Below are 18,697 nucleotides of genomic sequence, written 5' to 3'. Positions count from 1 at the left end.
GCAGTGTCGGATTATATATAAAATGTACCTCGTTGTTTTGTTAATTAATTAATTAATTTATAAATTAATTAATTGGGACCCCATAGACGGTGCTAGTTGTTGTACTATTAAAAAACCCATTCGTTGTATGCTAAGTTAACGCGGTGGTGTATATATAGGTAAGTGGATTATATATAGTGCGTTTTATTGGCTTCTCTAAATCAAAGGTTCAGTGCAAATTGGTGTATTTTTTTATTAATTATTAGTGTTTATTGGAATTGCATGGAGTGAAGTGAAGCTTAATTAACACTAAATTGTTCAAGGGGTCTGTGAGTAATTTTATTGTTAATTACAGGGTGTCTAAGTTACATTTTTTTGGGCCTATGCAGTAGACTGTATACTAAAATGTGCTATTTTTGTTTAAAACATACAATGATTTTTTAATAATAATAATAATAATAGTGGTAATATATTTTTATTATTGGCAACAAAATGTTACACGAAAACTAAATAAATAGTATATGTATCTTAAGATAACATAAAAATAAAATAATATTAATTAAAAAGCAAGATAATAAAGCTACATAAATAATAAAATGTAGTTAAAATTAAAATAATGAGAATACAAAAGGAAATAACATAAAGTGAATTAGTGAACTGGAAACTATACTTATTTAACCTATAATAAGGCCTATCAGCTAAAAAAAACTTTTATCATTTATTTATTAAAATATTTTAAGAAATAGTGGGTATAAAAACAAGATTTTTATTTATTGGCTGACATTTTTGGTCATAACTTGTAAACTATTTAAAATATTTTTATAGTTTTTTCACCACATCATAATAGAATTCCTGAGGATAAATTTAAAGGTAAAAACGTAATTCTGGGTTAAAAACTGAGGTAGCTAGGGTTATTTTGGTTAAGGTAGTTTTTTTTGGCACTTTTATTAAGATATTCTAACTTTACTAGTGAATATCTTAAGAAATAGTGCGAATATTTTCAAAAGGGTCTTAACTCGAAAAAAGGTATTGATTACCAAACAATTTGATATAAGAACAATATTTGTACCTCAAGAACTTCATAAGTTAGAGACAATTTCGTCCATCAAGGTCCCAGAGACACCTGATGCAGATTTTAGAACGATATTGGAAAAACAAGATTTTTATTTATTGGCTGACATTTTTGCTCATAACTTAGAAACTATTTAAGACATTTTGACAATTTTTTCACAACATCATTATAGGAATCCTGAAGATGAATTTAAGGGTAAAAACATCATTCTAAGTTAAAAATTGAGGTAGTTAGGGCTGTTTTGGTTCGGGTGGTTTTTTTTTGTACTTTTATTAAAAAATTTCAACTTTACTAAAGAATATTTGAAGAAATAGTGGGGATATTTTTAGAAGGGTTTTATTTTAAAAAAGGTATTTATTACCAAATAATCTGGTATAAGAACGATATTTGTACCTCAAAAACTTCATAAGTTAGAGGCAATTTTGTCCATCAAGGTCCCAGAGACACCTGATGCAGATTTTAGAATCATATTAGAAATACAAGATTTTTATTTATTGGCTGATTTTTGCTCATAACTTGGAAACTATTTAAGATATTTTCAACATTTTTTCATAACATCATAGCAGGATTCCTAAGGATGAATTTGAAGGTAAAAACATCATTCTAGGTTAAAAATGGAGGTAGTTAGGGCTGTTTTGGTTGGGGTGCTTTTTTTGGAACTTTTTTTCAGAAATTCCAACTTTACTAAAGGATATCTTAAGAAATAGTGCAGATATTTTTAAAAGGATTTTACCTCAAAATAAGGTATTTATTACCAAATAATTCCGTATAAGAAGGATATTTGTACCTTAAAAGCTTCATAAGTTAGAGGCAATTTGGTCCATCAAGGTCCCAGAGACACAAGAAATACAAGATTTTTATTTATTGGCCAACATTTTTGCCCGTAACTTAAAAACTATTTAAGATATTTTCACAATTTTTTCACCGCATCATAACAGGATTTTCGAGGATCAATTTAAGTGTAAAAACGTCATTCTGAGTTAAAAATTTAAGTCACTAGATCTATTTTGGTTGAGGTGGTTTTTTTTACTACTATTTTTCACAAATTCTAACTTTCCTTGCAAATAATTTAGCAAACAATAGGAATATTCTCAAAAGGGTTCTAGTCTAAAAAAGGGCATTTCTTACCAAATATTTTCATATTAGAACGATTTTTGTGCCTCAAAAACTTTTTAAGTTAAAGACGATTTTCTCCATCAAGGTCTATTAGTCGACGTTTTTAACTATAATTTGGAAACCAGTTAAGATATTACGATTATTAATAATTAAAAAATTACTTAAATCCAGTGGAATTGACCAAGAAATAATGCGAATTACATAGAAATAAAGTACAAATTAAATAAAGTTTATTTCTGGAGATGTCACTTAAAATAAAATTAAATCAAGTGCAGTTGACACAAAAAAATATGCGGAATATACAGTAAAAAATAAAATAAATTCAAGACCAATTAACGTATTTTGAATAACTTTAGAAATAAAAAAAAATTAAATAAAATAACTGCAAGTAGAATTGACTCGAAAATTAAGCGGACTTTGGACTATCAAAATTTTAAACAAATAAATATAAAATCAAGAGCAAATTTAAAAACAGGTCGCAAGTTAATTGGTCCAGTTATTTTGCTGAAAATATACGTATATTTAAAAAAATTAAAATTTTAATTGTAAAACTTCAAAAAGGGATTATATCAAGAACAATTGACACAAAAATAAACAGTTTTGACAAAAAATACGGTTTGATTTTAATAATTTAAGAAATAACTTGAGTCCAGTGGAATTGACACATTAAATACAAAAGGTTGCAAGTCAATTGGTCTAATATATTTAAAAAAAATAGTGTTTCTTTTTGGATATGTCAAAAAAAATAAAATCAAGACAAATTGACATATTTAAGAATTTAATTATGAAAATAAAAAATCAAGTGCAATTGACTCGAAAATTAAGCCAATTATAAATAAATAAATTAGAAATTAATTAAGAAACCTTGCGCAAGTTAATTGGACTAATATATTTTACTAAATGTTGTTTTTTCCGGGAATGTCACTTGAATAAAATCATGTACAATTGACATAATTTAGATGAAATAATAAAAAAACGTACTAAAATCGGGACCAATTTGTTACTTGGATTCCGGAATAAAACCTGGAAAATTTCGTTTTTATTCCAGGCAATTGAAGGTAAGTCAAGACAGTTTAACTGCCTGAAAAATGAACCAAATCCTTTAACGATCCTCTTCCTTGTTTTAAGCCTGTTTTCCAGGCAGTCGAGGTCGCAGTAAAACTGCCTGGACTATAAATAATTTCCTGCCTAAAACCTGGAAAATTTTGATTTTATTTCAGGCAATTGAAGGTAAATCAAGACCCTTTAACTGCCTGGAAAATGAACCAAATCCTTTAACGATCCTCTTCCTTGTTTTAAGCCTGTTTTCCAGGCAGTCGAGGTCGCAGTAAAACTGCCTGGACTATAAATAATTTTCTGCCTAAAAACTGGAAAATCCCGTTTTTATTTCAGGCAATTGAAGGTAAATCAAGACCCTTTAACTGCCTGGAAAATGAACCAAATTCTTTAACAATCTCCCTCCCTGTTTTAAGCCAGTTTTCCAGGCAGTTGAGGTCGCAATAAAAATGCCTGGACTATAAATAATTTTTTGCCTAAAAACTGGAAAATCTCGTTTTTATTCCAGGCAATTGAAGGTAAATCAAGACAGTTTAACTGCCTGGAAAATGAATCAAATTTTTAAACAATTTCCCTCCCTGTTTTAAGCCAGTTTTCCAGGCAGTTGAGGTCGCAATAAAAATGCCTGGACTATAAATAATTTTCTGCCTAAAAACTGGAAAATCCCGTTTTTATTTTAGGCAATTGAAGGTAAATCAAGACCCTTTAACTGCCTGGAAAATGAACCAAATTCTTTAATGATTTTCTCCCTGTTTTGAGACTGTTTTCCAGGCAGTTGAGGTCGCAATAAAACTGCCTGGACTATAGATAATTTCCTGCCTAAAACCTGAAAAATCTCGTTTTTATTCCAGGCAATTGAAGGTAAATCAAGACAGTTTAACTGCCTGGAAAATGAACCAAATTCTTCAATGATTTTCTCCCTGTTTTGAGCCTGTTTTCCAGGCAGTCGAGGTCGCAATAAAACTGCCTGGACTATAGATAATTTCCTGCCTAAAAACTGGAAAATCCTGTTTTTATTCCAGGCAATTCAGGGCAAATTGAGACACCGAAATTACCTGAAAAATGAACCAAATTCTTTAACAATCCTCCTTATCTTAGTCTCTAAAAATTGAAAACACTCCTGTATCGCACAAATTTCCTTAATATGTGCACACGCTACATATGCATTATTAAAACTTAATATATGAACACATTAATTCCCCATAAGTCACTTGGGGAACACTCTTTGAATTTACAAGCAAATTTATGAATATATCGTTGAAATATTGATATCACGCACACATTAATACGTATTAAATGAAAACCATACCGGAAATATGCGGTAAAACAGTCTCGATTTGCAGCAGAAGTATCGTTTAAGGTAAAAAATAGCGACAAAATCTTAACTATTAATGAACAATTTAATATCTATTGAACCTCGTGGCTTCACTTTGACCTTTAACCTTGAAGCTTAAGCTACTGCCCCATGATCAATAACACCGACTTTTTTTTTTGGACATTTTCAGATGAAAATCACCTAACTTTCCCTCCCTCCTTGTCGCACCACATTAAAAAGAGCCGCCAAATAATGAACGAGCAAACAAAAACGAGGGTGTACTTCGCTCAACTGAAAGCGATGCTAAAAAGGAACCTGTTGCTAAAGAAACGCGATAAACGGAGGACATTGGCGGTACATATGCCCTTGATTCATTAATAAATGACGCATTAAAGTTGTCACGTCACTTTTAGGAGGTGCTTCTACCAATTTACACCCTGGGGGTCCTGTATCTCATAAAAGTGGCGGTACCGAACCCGAACTTTCCGGAAATCAACCAGCCAAGGGGAGCTGCCGAATTGATAGCGAATTTTAGGAACACCACGCATACAATAGCGGTGGTACCGAATAACAAATCGGTCCAGGTAATTGATTATTAGGTGCGTAAGTACCTTAAGAAATCACCGTTTGTTTCAGGACTTTTTAAGGACAGTGGACGTACTGTGGGACGACATCAATTTGAAGCAGAACTTTCGGGTGCAACCTATCGCCTGGGTGGTGTATCCTACGGTCGAGGATCTGCTCACGTCATACGGTTTGGAACCCAACAACATCGCCCTGGCTGTGGTTTTCCAGAATCCCGATCCGATTAATGGTTCTTTGAGGTAATTATCGTAGTTTTTCTTAATAATTTCAGTAGTGAACCTCCATGATATCCTTGTTTTCTGGTCTAAATTCATCTTTCTACCAGACTAGACCTTCAGATTAGACTGTATACGGACTTCTCCAAGGACTCCTCCAACCATTTACATATAACAAAATAAAAGGTCTATAAGGTTTAGATCAGGTTGTTCAGTGGTCTTGAAAGTTCCATCTTGTCCTTTGGGAGCTTTTGGGTTCAATAGAGAATTCTTAGAGGAGATTCCTGGATCATTCTGTTGATCTTGACTGTGCATTGCGGCGTATAGGATCGTCTGGATAGAGGGTCATCTTTTCCAGTTTCTCTCTGGTTCTCAAGAGAGTTTTTCCACTCAAATCAATCCTCGAGGATTTCTTAATATTAATGTGAAAAAATTATGAAAATATTCCTGGTGGTTCCTGAGTTATACCTAAAAGTGGCCACTAATAGTTTAAGAAAACTCAAGTATGAAAGTACTTGGACCTTGATGGACAAAATTGCCTGTAACTCAAAAAGTTTTTGAGATACAAAAATTGTTTTTATATGAAGCTGTTTGGTAAGAAACGGCCTTTTTTACGGTAGTTATTAAAAATATTTTTATTATTTCGTAAGATATTCTCAAGGAAAGTTAGAATTTGTTAATAAAAGTAGCAAAAAAAACTACTCTAACCAAAACCGCTCTAGCTACCTCAATTTTTATCCCAGAACGACGTTTTGACCTTCAAATTCATCTTCAGGGATCCGACAATAAAAGTGTGAAAAATTATAAGAATATCTTACGTAATTCCAAAGTTATGACCAAAAATGTCAGGTATTAAATAAAAATCTTGTAATTCCAATACGGCTCTAAAAACAAAATTGATAGCTCTTGGACCTTGATGGACAAAATTGCCTCTAACTCAAAAAGTCTTTAGGATACAAAAATCGTTGTTACATTAAATTATTTGGTAAGAAACGTTCTTTCTTGCAATATAACTCTTTAAAAAAAATTTTCATTATTTCTTAAGATATTCTTAAGGAAAGTTTGAATTTGATAATAAAAATAGCAAAAAAAATTACTCCAACCAAAACAGCCCTAGCTACCTCAAATTTTATCTCAGAGCGACGTCTTGACCCTTAAATCTATCTTCAGGAATCCCATAATAATGATGTAGAAAAATTATGAGAATATCTTAAGTAGTTTCCAAGTTATGACCAAAAATGTCGGGTAATAAATAAAAATCTTGTAATTCCAATACGGCTCTAAAACCAAAATTGACAGCTCTTGGACCTTAATGGACAAAATTGCCTGTAAGTCGAAAAGTCGTTGAGGTACAAAAATCGTTCTTATATGAAATTATTTGGTAAGAAGCGTCCTTTCTTGCGCTAATACTCTTTTAAAAATATTCCCATTATTCCTTAAGATATTCTCAAGGAAACTCAGAGTTTATTAATAATTGTTGCAAAAAAAGATACTCCAACCAAAACAGCCTTAGCTACCTTATTTTTTATCTCAGAGCGACGTTTTGACCCTTTAATCCATCCTCAGGAATCCCATAATAATGATGTTAAATAAATATAAGAATATCTTGAGTGGTTTTCAAGTTATGACCAAAAATGTCGGATAATAAATAAAAATTTTGTATTTCCAATACGGCTCTAAAAAGAAAATTGACAGCTCTTGGACCTTGATGGACTAAATTGCCTCTAACTCAAAAAGACTTTAAGATACAAGGATCGTTCTTATATGAAATTATTTGGTAAGAAATCGACTTTCTTGTGCTAAAACTCTTTAAAGGATATTTTTAATACTTCTTAAGATATTCTCAAGGAAACTTAGAATTTATTAATAATTGAGGCAAAAAAATTACTCCAACAAAAACAGCCCTAGCTACCTCAAATTTCATCCCAGAGCAACGTTTTGACCCTCAAATTCATCTTCAGGGATCCGACAATAATAGTGTGAAAAATTATAAGAATACCTTAAGTGGTTTTAAAGTTATGGTCAAAAATGTCAGCTAATAAATAAAAATCTTGTAATTCCAATATGGCTCTAAAAACAAAATTGACAGCTCTTGGACCTTGATGGATAAAATTACCTCTAACTCAAAAAGTCTTTGAGGTACAAAGATTATTGTTACACAAAATTATTTGGTAAGAAACGTCTTTTCTTGCACTAAAACTCCTTTAAAAATATTCCCAATATTTCTTAAAATATTCTCAAGTAAAGTTAGAATTTGTTAACAAAAGTAGCAAAAAAAACTACTCCAACCAAAACAGCCCTAGCTACCTCAATTTTGATCTCACATCGACGTTTTAACCCTCAAAGCCATCCTCAGGAATTCCATAATAACCACGTAAAAAAATTATGAAAATATCTTAAGTAGTTTCCAAGTTATGACCAAAAATGTCGGGTAATAAATAAAAATTTCGCAATTCCAATACGGCTCTAAAAACAAAATTGACAGCTCTTGGACCCTGATGGACTAAATTGCTTTTAACTCAAAAAGTATTTGAGGTATAAAAATCGTTGTTGCATTAGATTATTTGGTAAGAAACGTCCTTTTTTGCAATGCAACTCTTTTCAAAATATTTTCATTATTTCTTAAGATATTCTCAAGGGAAGTTAGAATTTGTTAAAAAAAATAGCCCAAAAAAATACTCCAACCAAAACAGCCCTAGCAACCTCAATTTTTATCCCAGAGCAACGTTTTGACCCTCAAATCCATCATCAGGAAACACATTTTATTACTGCAAAAAAATCATCAAAATATTTCAAGTGGTTCCCGAGTTATACCCCAAAACGTCCATCCAACCAAAAACCTCATTCGTTGAAACGTCACTGCCTAATTCTCACCGCATTATAATATAACCTTTTCAGTTACGTAATACGCACCAACCCGAACCTGTTCAGTACTCCTTCGACCACCCAACTCTTGGGCTCACCGGCAAGTTGCAGGGAGTACAACTCCTTCTGGCAAAACGTCCCCGGAGTACCCACTCCGGTACTACCGGAGGGTTTGGAGGTAGGCGACAGTTGTCCAGTGAATCAGTATTACTACTCCGGTTTCCTCGCTTTACAAGCCCTATTGGACTGGACCAAAATCCGGGTAAGTCCCTAACGTATATACAGACTTAAATTCCGGGTTAATTGTGCAATTTATTCAAGCTCGATGCAGGAATTGAGACCCTCGAGGTCCCTAAGATCCTACTGGAGATGTTCCCCAAATCTTCTTATACAGGAACCTGGATGGTCGTGGTGCGTGTCCTAATACCGCTCTACACCGTTATAGCTCTATCGCAGTTCATCACTTACCTTCTTATATTAATAGTGGGAGAGAAGGAGACGAAAATCAAAGAGGGGATGAAAATTATGGGTCTATATGACTCGGTTTTTTGGTAAGTTGTCTCAAGCCCCAGTTGGCCAGACCTGTACATTAAACGCCATCCTTTTCTGACACACCTCACTAAACAGATTAATTATTACTCGTCGGTCAAAGAACTATACAGGTCTGGTCAATTAAGGGCTTCAGTGCAACATATGTCTCTCTCTTTTTAGGTTATCGTGGTTTATAATCTACGCGTTATTCATGCTGTTACTGACAATAATCTGTTGCACCCTACTGTTCGCCTTGAACATATTCACCAACACCAGTTTCGTTATGGTGTTCATGCTGATCTTCATGTACTGCTTGAGCATTATCATGTTCGGGTTTATGCTCACTCCGTTCTTCGATAAGGCCAGGGTAAGTGTGTCAATTAAGTCTATGGGGTGTAATTCAGGTGCGTTTCTGGCCTCTCTCTTTAATGTAGATTTCCCAGGGATGTTTCCCTTCTGGTTTGGTGGTTAGACGGTTCCTAGATAGGACTCTACTTTAACTGTTTGTAGAAAAGAAAAAATATGAGTTCAATTGCCTGTAATAAGAAGTGGGATTTATTGCTTCAGTTGCCTGTAAAAAACCTGACTTCTTAACTTTACAGGAGCTAGAATATCCCAAGAAGAAAAAAAAATTGACTTTGAAGGCGCAATCCTTCTTAAATTAAAATAATAATGAAAATTTGTTAATTATAAATTTGTAGCCCCATGTTTGTAGATTATAAAAAGATCAACAACTTTTTTCTACCATAAATAGAACCAAAGTTATAAGGACTTTTGTGTAAAAAGTGCCGATTTACCAATGAAAATTGGTAAAAAAACATGCCTCAAGCAAATCTGCTGTAACTTTCAAAATTTTTGGTTTAAAATGACGTTTTTACCCTCACAATTGTCCTCAGGAATTTCCCTACATTTTGGTGAAAAAATTATGAAAATATTTTAAGTGGTTTCTGAGTTATGCACAAAAATGTCCACTGGTGCTTAAAAACCATGATGTTGTAATATGAGTTTGAAAAACTCAAGTTTGGTGGCTATTGGACCTTGATGGACAAAATTGCTTCTAACTCAGAGAGTTTTTGAGGTACAAGAAACATTTTGGTATCAAATTATTGCAAAAGAAACAGACTTTCTTATGCAGAAACTCTTTTAAGTCATTTCCAATTACTTATAAAAATATTTTCCATAATCCTGGACATTTTCTATTAAAATTGGCAAAAAAATATGCCCCAACCAAAACTGCTGTAACTTTTGAAATATTTAGTTTAGAACAACGTTTTTACCCTCAAATTTATCTTCAAGAACTTCATAATATTCGTGTGAAAAAATTTTAATTTTATTTCAAGTAGTTCTTGAGTTATACTTAAAAATGTCCACTGGTGCCTAAAAACCATGATGTTGCAAATTTCGAAAAACTCAACTTAGGTGACTCTTGGACCTTGATGGACAAAATTGCCTCTAACTCAGAGAGTTTTTGAGGTACAAGAACCGTTTTGATATCAAATTGTTGCAAAAGAAACATACTTTCTTATGCAAAAACTCTTTTAAGTCATTTCCAATTACTTATCAAAATATTCTGCATAATCGTGGACATTTACTATACAAATTGACAAAAAAATATGCCCCAACCAAAACTGCTGTAACTTTCGGAATTTTTTGGCTAGAACAACGTTTTTACCCCCAAATGCATCCTCAAGAATTCCGTAATATAAGCGTGAAAAAATTTTAAATTTATTCCGAGTGGTTCCTGAGTTATGCCTAAAAATGTCCACTGGTGCTTAAAAACCATGATGTTGCAAATTTCGAAAAACTCAAGTTTGGTGGCTCTTGGACCTTGATGGATAAAATTGCTTCTAACTCAAAAAGTTTTTGAGGTACAAAAACCGTTTTAGTATTAAATCATTGGAAAAGAAACAGACTTTCTTATGCAAAAACTCTTTTAAGCCATTTCTAATTACTTCTTAAAATATTCTCCATAATCGTGGACATTTACTATAAAAATTGACAAAAAAACATGCCCCAACCAAAACTGCTGTAACTTTCGAAATTTTTTGTCTAGAACGACGTTTTTACTCTCAAGTCCATCCTCAGGAATTCCGTAATGTTAGTGTGAAAAAATTTTGAATTTATTTTAAGTGGTTCCTGAGTTATACCTAAAAATGTCCACTGGTGCTTAAAAACCATGATGTAGCAAATTTCGAAAAACTCAAGCTTGGCGGCTCTTGGACCTTGATGGATAAAATTGCTTCTAACTCAAAAAGTTTTTGAGGTACAAAAACCGTTTTGGTATTAAATCATTAGAAAAGAAACAGACTTTTTTAGGCAATTACTCTTTTAAGTCATGTACAATTACTTATCAAAATATTCTCCATAATCCTGGACATTTCCTATTAAAATTGGCAAAAAATATGCCCCAGCTAAAACTGCTGTAACTTTTGAAATTTTTAGTTTAAAACGACGTTTTTACCCTCAAATTCATCCTCAGGCACCACGTTTTCTTACTGTAGAAAAATTATTGAATTATTCCAAGTGGTTCTTGAGTTATCCCTAAAAACGTCCACTAATGCATAAAAATCTTCATGAGTTAACGGACAAATTGCCTTAGAAAGTGTTTGAAGCCCAATAAACCCTCAATGACTTCAACTGCTTGTAAAAATGAAAAAATGGACTTCAACCCTCTACAATTCAGACTTCAAATAGCAATAAACTTTAACCAGAAACGACTCCAACTGCTTATAAGAAGTAGGGGTAACTTCAACCGATCCAATTATTACTTGGAAGAAACCTAAACCTTGGACCTTCACCCTAAAATAATCACTTTAGGTCTGAAAAAAGTCCAATAGGCTTAGATCTGGCATAAGGCCATTCCATAGCTACATCCTCCTAAACAATAGTAGCTTCAAGTGACTTCAAATTGCTTGAAAAGGAATCAAGAGTCAATAACTCCAACTGATTAATTGCATTTAATAATTTTTTTAAATTTTCAATAGACCGCAGGCATTTTGGGAAACTTCGCAGTGACCGTACTAAGTCTGCTCTACTTCATTCAAGTGTTCGTGAGAGACTCGAGTTCGATAGCCCTCTGGATTGTGTCCTTAATTAGCCCGGCTGGATTCGCTTTGGCTATGGATAAGGTGCATTAATCTCTCGATGTTTCTGGATCAAAACTGAAAAAATCTTCAAATTTCCAGGCACTTTTAATGGATCTGGCAGGCGAGGGAGTGAATCTATCCAACGTTTGGGACGGTCCCGACATGCCTTTCGGCGGTAGCCTAATTATGATGGCCGTAGATGTGGTCCTTTATGGATCTGTTGCTTATTACCTGGATTGCGTTATACCAAGTAAGATGCACACCTTACCAAGGCTGTATCTCCTTCATAATTGTATTTTCCAGGTGAACATGGTGTTAAACGTTCGATATTCTTCTGTTTCAACCCGTTGTTTTGGTGCAAAACCAAACCCGCCGATAAGGTACCGCACTACAATCAACTTTCCTTCATTACTGAACATAAACTCAATTGTAGATCCCACTGACCAACGGATCCCTCGGATCCCTGAACACCGAAGAGGAGATGGCGGCGGACTTCGAAGGGGTCCCGAGGGAAATGAAGGAGCGCGAGGCCATCAAGATCGTGGACCTCTGTAAGAGTTTCAAGGTAAATATACCGGTCGGGCAAAAAGCCAAAAAAGGGAAGTTTGCCCTACCGGTATACTATTTTTTGAAATATTGCAGAGTTGTCGTAGACCGGAGATCAAGGCAATAAACGGCATTAATTTGACGATTTACCAGGGACATATTACCGCCATCCTGGGTCATAACGGTGCGGGGAAAACGACCCTTTTTAACATTCTGACCGGGTTGACGGCACCGTCGTCCGGCACCGCTTATATATTCGGTTATGACGTGCGGTAAGTTGAATTAAAATTATTTTGCGGCGCCCATGTACTTGAGGGGTTATTTACTTTACAGGAATCAAAATGACATGGACCAGGTGCGTAGGATGACCGGGGTATGTCCGCAGCACGACATTCTGTTCGATAATTTGTCGCCGAGGGAGCATCTTGAGTTTTTCGCCAACGTCAAGGTAAATCGAGTTGCCGAAGTCAGCGATGCAGCTGAGTTATGGCTATCAGAGTGGGACTGTGTTTCTCAACTAGTTTGATAAAGCCGAGTATACTGGCATATAGCTTCATTCTTTCACTATAACTAGCCGCAAACCGCATTGCCGAAGTCAGCGGTGCAGCTGAGTTATGGCTATCAGAGTGGGACTAGTTTTTTATAACCTCACTTTATTAATATTATCCCGTATGATATCTAACTTCGATTAATTATATTATCCAATATTATAACGTAACCTCACTTTATTCGAAAAGTGGACATTCCCGTAGTATAATGCGACTCAATTTTTCTTACAGGACTTGACAAAGAGGGTCTTATTTGTTTCTTTTTGTGTGAAAAAGGGATAGAAAATGATTGGCGAACCTCCATTAAGACTCACTGAACTGTTGGGTTTATACTTTAGAGCTGATTGAGGTTAAACTTCTTGTGAGTCTTAATTAAGGTCTATCCTAGTACGGTTTATGCTTTTCTTCTATTTATCCTTTTTCAACATTAACGATATCAAATGTTGTTTCACTCTGTTGTCAGTTGTAGGTAGCCAAGTTGCCTGTGGATGCGTGGTACTACCTATATGTGGTACTCAAGGTCTCTTTCTAGCTCTATTTCCCTCTTATTATTAAGGGATATTCCTTATCTTCGTTGTTTGTCATGGAGAGCCCATAAGATTCATAATATTTCTTTCATTGTTTTATACAGTGTAATAAAAAAATATGCCTTGGCCAAAAGTGCTGTAACTTTCGAATTTTTAGTCTAGTACGACGTTTTTACCCTGAAATGCATCCTCAGGAAACACGCTTTATTAGTGTGAAAAAATTATGCAAATATTCTAAGTGGTTCCAAAGTTATGCCCAAAAACGTCCACTCATGCATAAAAATCTTGATTTTGCAATATGAGTTGGAAAAACGCAAATTTTACACTTTTTGGACCTTGATGGACAAAATTGCCTCTAACTTAAAGAGTTTTTGAGGTACAAGAAGCGTTTTGGTACTAAATTATTGAAAAATAGACACACTTTCTTTGGTAATAACTCTTTTAAGGAAATTTCAATTACTTCTTAAGATATTATCAAGGATAGTGGACCCTTACTATGAAAATTGGCAAGAAAACATGCCCTAACCAAAACTGCTCTAATTTTAAAAATTTTTAGTTTAGAACGACGTTTTTACCGTTAAATCCATCCTCAGGAAACACATTTTATTACTGTAAAAATTTTTTTTAAATATCCTCAGTGGTTCCCAAGTTACACTTGAAAAAGTCTAGAAAAATATGCGTGTAATAAAAAACATGTCTCAAACGAAAACTGTTCCAAATTTCGCAATTCTTTGCCTAAAACGACGTTTTTACCCCCAAATCCATCTTCAGGAATCACGTTTTATTACTGTAAGAAAATTATGCAAATATTTTAATTGGTTCCAAAGTTATGCTCCAAAACGTCCACTCATGCATAAAAATCTTGATTTTGCAATATGAGTTGGAAAAACTCAAAATTGACACTTTTTGGACCTTGATGGGCAAAATTGCCTCTAACTTAGGAAGTTTTTGAGGTACAAAAAATGTTTTGGTATGAAATTATTGTAAAATAAACGCACTTTCTTTGATAATAACTCTTTTAAGAAAATTACAATTATTTCTTAAAATATTATCAAGGATAGTGGAGCCTTTCTATGAAAATTGACAAAAAAACATGCCCTAGCCAAAACTGCTCTAATTTTAGAAATTTTTAGTTTAGAACGACGTTTTTACTGTCAAATCTATCTTCAGGAATCACGTTTCATTACCATTAAAAAATTATTAAAATATTCCAAGTGGTTCTCAAGTTACACCTGAAAATGTCTAGAAAAACATGCGTGTAATAAAAAAACATGTCTTAAACAAAAACTGTTCCAAATTTCGCAATTCTTTGCCTAAAACGACGTTTTTACCCCCAAATCCATCCTCAGGAATCACGTTTTATTACTGTAAAAAAATTATGCAAATATTCCAAGTGGCTCCAAAGTTATGCCCAAAAACGTCCGCTCATGCATAAAAATCTTGATTTTGCAATATGAGTTGGAAAAACTCAAAATTGACACTTTTTGGACCTTTATGGGTAAAACTTGGAGAGTTTTTGAGGTACAAAAAATGTTTTGGTATGAAATTATTCTAAAAAGAACACACTTTCTTATATGAAAACCTTCTTAAGCAATTTCCAACTATTTCTTACAATATTCTTACGAATAGTGAACATTTAGTATGAAAATTGTCAAAAAAACATGTCCCAACCAAAACTGCTGTAACTTTCGAAATTTTTAGTCTAGAAGGACGTTTTTACCCCCAAATCCATCCTCAGGAATCACACTCTAGTACTCTAAAAAATTATTAAAATATTCCAAGTGGTTCCGAAGTTACAGCCAAAAATGCCCAATGTAGCAAAAACTGAAGCTTGGACCTTGATGGACGAAATTCCACACCCTCAGTGGACCACATGGAGCACTGCCTGTAGTAGAAAGAAACACTTTTACTTATTCCAGCCAATTGGTATTGTCATTTGACTCCACTCTCTCATTCTGAATGGAAGAGACAAGGAAAAAAGACTCTCTCTCTTTTTAACCTGCTCTTTTTTTTAAATAAATAATCATCAGCAAACACCATTAGGTATAGGTGATTTCCTTTCCTCCTCCCCCCCAACATATTATTAAGTTTCACTAGCTATTTCACTCGCTCCCATAGTACCGGTCGGTTATATACACGCCTGGTCAATTTGGGTCTTGAGTGCGGAAATTCACTTGAGTATAGTAAGAGAGACACAAATGGGGATAAATACAAGTGGGAACTTATTATGGACTCAGTATTAGTTATCTGAAGTTATTTTAGGAAATTCCATATTCCAGGTATTGGGAGACATTTTGTAGAAATTCCAGGCATTTAAGGCCTTAACCTTGGCCAGGAATTTGGGGTCATTCTGGGGTCCATTTAAGATCAAATTCTCAATTCAATTTCTCGATACACAGATTCGAACTTTCCTTATTCTAGGGACTTGCGTCATCGAAAATAGAGGAAGAAATCAAAAGGACCCTTCAGGATGTCGCCCTAATGGATAAAGCCGACACCCCCGCCAAGTATTTAAGTGGAGGGCAAAAGCGTAAGCTATCAGTAGGCATAGCCGTCATAGGAGACCCTAAGGTAGCTTAAATTACAAATAAGAGGGTGGATTTAATAATTTTTTAAATTTAAGATAATTATCCTTGACGAACCTACTGCTGGGGTGGACCCGTTGTCCAGGAGACACATGTGGAACATCTTGCAAAACAGGAGACATGGAAAAGTCATTTTGTTGACCACCCATTTTATGGATGAAGCGGATATTTTGGGTGAGTTTAGTTTAAATGGAAAAAAACATATTTACTAAAGTATTTAAAGGTTAAGGTTACATAATATAGTAAAATATATTAAAGTTTTGATCTTGGAAACCAGAGGGAGTTATGTGCCCAAAACAGGGTCAAAAGTCCAACTTTTCGCATTCTACCACATTTCACAGTCCAGCTACATCCTAGATTGTCTTCAAATTATGTTTTTCTCACTTAGTTGTAATAAATACAAACGAGAGAGTTTATTTCATAGCGATCGTCAAAGAATCTTGGGACCTAGAGGGGGTTATGTGCCCAAAACAGCGTCAAAAGTCCACTTTTTCGCATTCTACCGCATTTCACAGTTCAGTTACATCATGGATCATCTTTAATTTATGTTATCCTGACTAAGTTATGATAAATACAAATGAGAGAGTTTATTTCATAGCGATCGTCAAAGAATCTTGAGACCCAGAGGGGGTTATGTGCCAAAAACAGGGTCTAAAGTCCACTTTTTTTGCATTCTACCGCAGTTCACAGTCCAGCTACATTCTGAATCGTCTTGAAATTATGTTTTTCTAAATTAGTTATGATAAATACAAATGAGAGAGTTTATTTGATAGCGATCGTCAAAGAATCTTGGGACCCAGAGGGGGTTATGTGCCTAAAACAGGGTCAAAAGTCCACTTTCTCGCACTCTACCGCATTTCACAGTCCAGCTACATCCTGGATCGTTTTAAAATTATGTTTTTCTCACTTAGTTGTAATAAATACAAACGAGAGAGTTTATTTCATAGTGATCGTCAAAGAATTTTGGGACCCAGAGGGGGTTATGTGCCCAAAACAGGGTCAAAAGTCCACTTTTGCGCATTCTACCGCATTTCACAGTTCAGTTACATCATTGATCATCTTTAATTTATGTTATCTTGACTAAGTTATAATAAATACAAACGAGAGAGTTTATTTCATAGCGATCGTCAAAGGATCTTGGAACCCAGAGGGGGTTATGTGCCTAAAATATGATCAAAAGTCCACTTTTGCGCATTCTACCGCATTTCACAGTTGAGCTACATCCTGGATCGCCTTGAAATTTTTTTTTTCTTACTTAGTTATGATGCATACAAACGAGTGAGTTTATTTTATAGCGATCGTCAAAGGATCTTGGGACCTAGAGGGGGTTAAGTGCCAAAAACAGGGTCAAAAGTCCACTTTTGCGCATTCTACCTCATTTCACACTTGAGGTACATTCTGGATCGATTTGAAATTATGTTTTTCTCACTTAGTGATGATGTATACAAACGAGAGAGTTTATTTCGTAGCGATCGTCAAAGAATCTTAGGACCTAGAGGGGGTTATGTGCCCAAAACATGGTAAAAAGTCCACTTTTTCGCATTCTACCGCATTTCACAGTCCAGCTACATCCTGGATCGTCTTGAAATTATGTTTTTCTCACTAAGTTATGATAAATATAAACGAGAGAGTTTATTTCATAACGATCGTCAAAGGATCTTGGCACCCAGAGGGGGTTATGTGCCAAAAACAGGGTCAAAAGTTCACGTTTTCGCATTCTACCGCATTTCACAGTTTAGCTAAATCCTAGATCATCTTAAAATTATATTTTTCTAAATAAGTTATGACAAATACAAACGAGAGAGTTTATTTCATAGCGATCGTTAAAGAATCTTGGAACCCAGAGGGGGTTATGTGTCAAAAACAGGGTGAAAAATACACTTTTTCGCACTCTACCGCATTTCACAGTCCAGCTACATCTTGAATCATCTTGAAATTATGTTGTTCTGATTTATTTATGACGTGTACAAACGATAGAGTTTAACTCATAGCGATCGTCAAAGAATCTTGGGACCCAGAGGGGGTTAAGTGCCCAAAACAGGGTCAAAAGTCCACTTTTTCGATTTCTACCGCATTTCACAGTTCAGCTACATCCTGGATCATTTTGAAATTATATTTTTTTAACTTAGTTATGATGTATACAAACGAGAGAGTTTATTTCATAGCGATCGTCAAAGAATCTTGGGACCCAGAGGGGGTTATGTGCCAAAAACAGGGTCAAAAGTCCACTTTTTTGCATTCTACCGCAGTTCACAGTCCAGCTTCATTCTGGATCGTCTTGAAATTATGTTTTTCTAAATTAATTATGATAAATACAAATGAGAGATTTTATTTGATAGCGATCGTCAAAGAATCTTGGGACCCAGAGGGGGTTATGTGCCTAAAACAGGGTCAAAAGTCCACTTTCTCGCACTCTACCGCATTTCACAGTCCAGCTACATCCTGGATCGTTTTAAAATTATGTTTTTCTCACTTAGTTGTGATAAATACAAACGAGAGAGTTTATTTTATAGCGGTCGTCAAAGGATCTTGGCACCCAGAGGGGGTTAAGTGCCTAAAACAGGGTCAAAAGTCCAATTTTTCGCATTCTACCACATTTCACAGTCCAGCTACATCCTAGATTGTCTTCAAATTATATTTTTCTCACTTAGTTGTAATAAATACAAACGAG

General features: G+C 34.5%; 1 protein-coding gene across 1 annotated transcript in view; it reads left to right on the top strand.

Moving 5' to 3' along the window:
* Window positions 1–18,697, top strand: part of LOC126747888 (uncharacterized) — a 59,397-nt gene that overhangs the window by 10,058 nt on the left and 30,642 nt on the right. Inside the window, exons 2-15 of the mRNA XM_050456801.1 lie at window positions 4,729–4,892; window positions 4,952–5,122; window positions 5,175–5,362; window positions 8,237–8,465; window positions 8,525–8,754; window positions 8,915–9,101; window positions 11,719–11,862; window positions 11,920–12,070; window positions 12,124–12,200; window positions 12,254–12,385; window positions 12,463–12,638; window positions 12,700–12,814; window positions 15,863–16,012; window positions 16,065–16,200. Of these exons, the coding sequence (XP_050312758.1) occupies window positions 4,729–4,892; window positions 4,952–5,122; window positions 5,175–5,362; window positions 8,237–8,465; window positions 8,525–8,754; window positions 8,915–9,101; window positions 11,719–11,862; window positions 11,920–12,070; window positions 12,124–12,200; window positions 12,254–12,385; window positions 12,463–12,638; window positions 12,700–12,814; window positions 15,863–16,012; window positions 16,065–16,200 (2,250 nt within the window). The remainder of the gene's footprint in view (window positions 1–4,728; window positions 4,893–4,951; window positions 5,123–5,174; window positions 5,363–8,236; window positions 8,466–8,524; window positions 8,755–8,914; window positions 9,102–11,718; window positions 11,863–11,919; window positions 12,071–12,123; window positions 12,201–12,253; window positions 12,386–12,462; window positions 12,639–12,699; window positions 12,815–15,862; window positions 16,013–16,064; window positions 16,201–18,697) is intronic.

This window comes from Anthonomus grandis, chromosome 20 (assembly GCF_022605725.1).
Source record: "Anthonomus grandis grandis chromosome 20, icAntGran1.3, whole genome shotgun sequence".
In the NCBI taxonomy this organism is placed as follows: Eukaryota; Metazoa; Arthropoda; class Insecta; order Coleoptera; family Curculionidae; genus Anthonomus; species Anthonomus grandis.
The sequence above is the reverse complement of the archived record's forward strand: the minus strand, read 5'-3'. Positions and strand labels throughout refer to the sequence as shown.